The 2,090-nt window shown below is 45.8% G+C and overlaps 1 protein-coding gene across 1 annotated transcript in view; it reads right to left on the minus strand.

The window, feature by feature from the left end:
* The window catches only part of NFATC1 (nuclear factor of activated T-cells 1), a 205,708-nt gene extending 203,858 nt beyond the window's left edge, over positions 1 to 1,850 (minus strand). Inside the window, exon 1 of the mRNA XM_018553005.1 lies at positions 1,596 to 1,850. Coding sequence (XP_018408507.1) covers positions 1,596 to 1,725 — 130 coding nt within the window. The 5' untranslated portion in view covers positions 1,726 to 1,850. The remainder of the gene's footprint in view (positions 1 to 1,595) is intronic.
* Between the last annotated feature and the right edge of the window lie 240 nt (positions 1,851 to 2,090).

A 2,090-nucleotide genomic window follows, 5' to 3' on the forward strand; every position in this document is an offset into this window, starting at 1 on the left:
TATATATATATATTAGTGTCACATTAATGTATAATAAAATTGTATTATACATTTATTAGTGTTAAAGTGTTCACCAACATGAAATTTCTATTAGAAGTGTCTATTTCTATGATTCCACTAGTCTGATGCTTGTCCTGGGCTCCTGGGTTCTAGTCACACTGATGAGGTGGCTTCATTGCTCAAATGGACACTCAGAGGAAGTTCAATGACAGTTTGGGGATAAGTGATGAAAACTGACAAACTAGTCCATAGCAACCATTAGACAAATACAACCTGATTGGCTGCTATGGGCAGCCTCTCCATCACCACAAAGCTCTTTGATCCAGTGTATATATAAAACAATATTCAAGAAGTTTGCTAAAGAAAGAACAGACATGAGACACAAATAAATGACAATTGTCAGATGGAAGCGCAGGAAAGAATGTTCAGCTGGGACATCTCTGTTGTCTAAACACCTCCCCAGCATCTCCTTCAATGCTGCCCATCACACATATGGTCCCAGCATGGACTGATGCAGGGAGTTAAGTCTCAGGTACTATCCTATCTAGCTTTTACACAAATCACATCCATACCTCTGATTTAGGCAAACTGTTACTAAGATACTCAATCACATCATTGAATCCATTCTTAAATGACAAGACTAGCCCTGGTGTATTGGATGAACAGTATCCAGCAATCAAAGCCTGGGATCATACTATATACAAGCTGTCACTTTAAATGCAGCATCCCATGGCAGACATGCCGCTGATAAGAACTCTCAGACGATGAGGCATGCACACATCGGGCTATCTATGGCTGGCAGGGTGACAGCTCCACTCATGCCGCTTGATCCACACACTGACAGATCTCATTCAATGAGAGGGGGAGATAAAAGGCTGTGACAGCAGACCAGACCAGACACACGCGGGACATGGGGACTAACACTGGACTGAGCGAACTGACAATACTAGATCAGCCAGATCATTGATCCATCGGTACAGAAGGGTGACAGAAGTTACTACACATGTGATCTCTGATGGACACATGTCACACACACAGAGGACATAGGGACCAACACTCGACTAAGCGATAAGACAATACTAGATCAGCCAGATCATTGATCGATCTGTACAGAAGATCGGGAAGACAGTGACAGAAGTTACTGCACATGTGATCTATGATGGACACATGTCACACACAGAGAGTACATGGGCACCAACACCGGACCAAGCGATCAGACAATACTAGATCAGCCAGATCATTGATCGATTTGTACAGAAGATCGGGAAGACAGTGACAGAAGTTACTGTACATGTGATCTCTGATCGACATGGGGACTAACACTGGACTAAGTGATCCAACAATACTATATCAGCCAGATCCGTGATCCATGTGTACAGAAGAGTGACAGAAGTTACTGCACATGTGATCACTGATCGACACATGTCACATACACACAAACACACAGAGGACATGGGGACCAACAATGGACTGAGCGATCTGACAATACTAGATCAGCCAGATCCGTGATCGATGTGTACAGAAGAGTGACAGAAGTTCCAGCACATGTCACACACATACACACACACAGAAAGACAGACAGACACCGTCAATACCTTCCTCCGCTGACTTCATGATGAATGGGAAGAAGGGCTGGAACTCCACGGTGTCTCTGACGCAGGCTTGCAGCAGCGGACCAAAGGGAAGACTGGAAGGAGCGGCAGCTGCTACACTAGTGCGTGGCATCCACTCGGCGATCCGAGCAATTCTTGGCCGCCTCTGGACTCAGATTTTTCCACCTGATGATCAGCGAGCAGACTCAGAGACTGGGATCTGTCACCGTCCTGCAAACTAATTATAACACTGTGAGATCCTGTTCTAGACGATGGCAGGGAGTGTGCACATGTGTGACCTGATCCGATCGATGTGTCGCCTATACCCCCCTTGCTGCAACTTGACTTGCAATCAGTGACAGCTCGGGTGCAGAACACAGCCTGCAGACAGGTGACAACGGCAGTTGTGGCATTGGTAAATGGGTGCAGAGTGTGACAGCTGAGTGTGCACAGAGAAGTGGCATGCACTTATTACAGGGACTTGCTGGTTTCTTTTCC

This window comes from Nanorana parkeri, unplaced genomic scaffold, assembly GCF_000935625.1.
Source record: "Nanorana parkeri isolate BGI_ZX_2015 unplaced genomic scaffold, ASM93562v1 scaffold105, whole genome shotgun sequence".
In the NCBI taxonomy this organism is placed as follows: Eukaryota; Metazoa; Chordata; class Amphibia; order Anura; family Dicroglossidae; genus Nanorana; species Nanorana parkeri.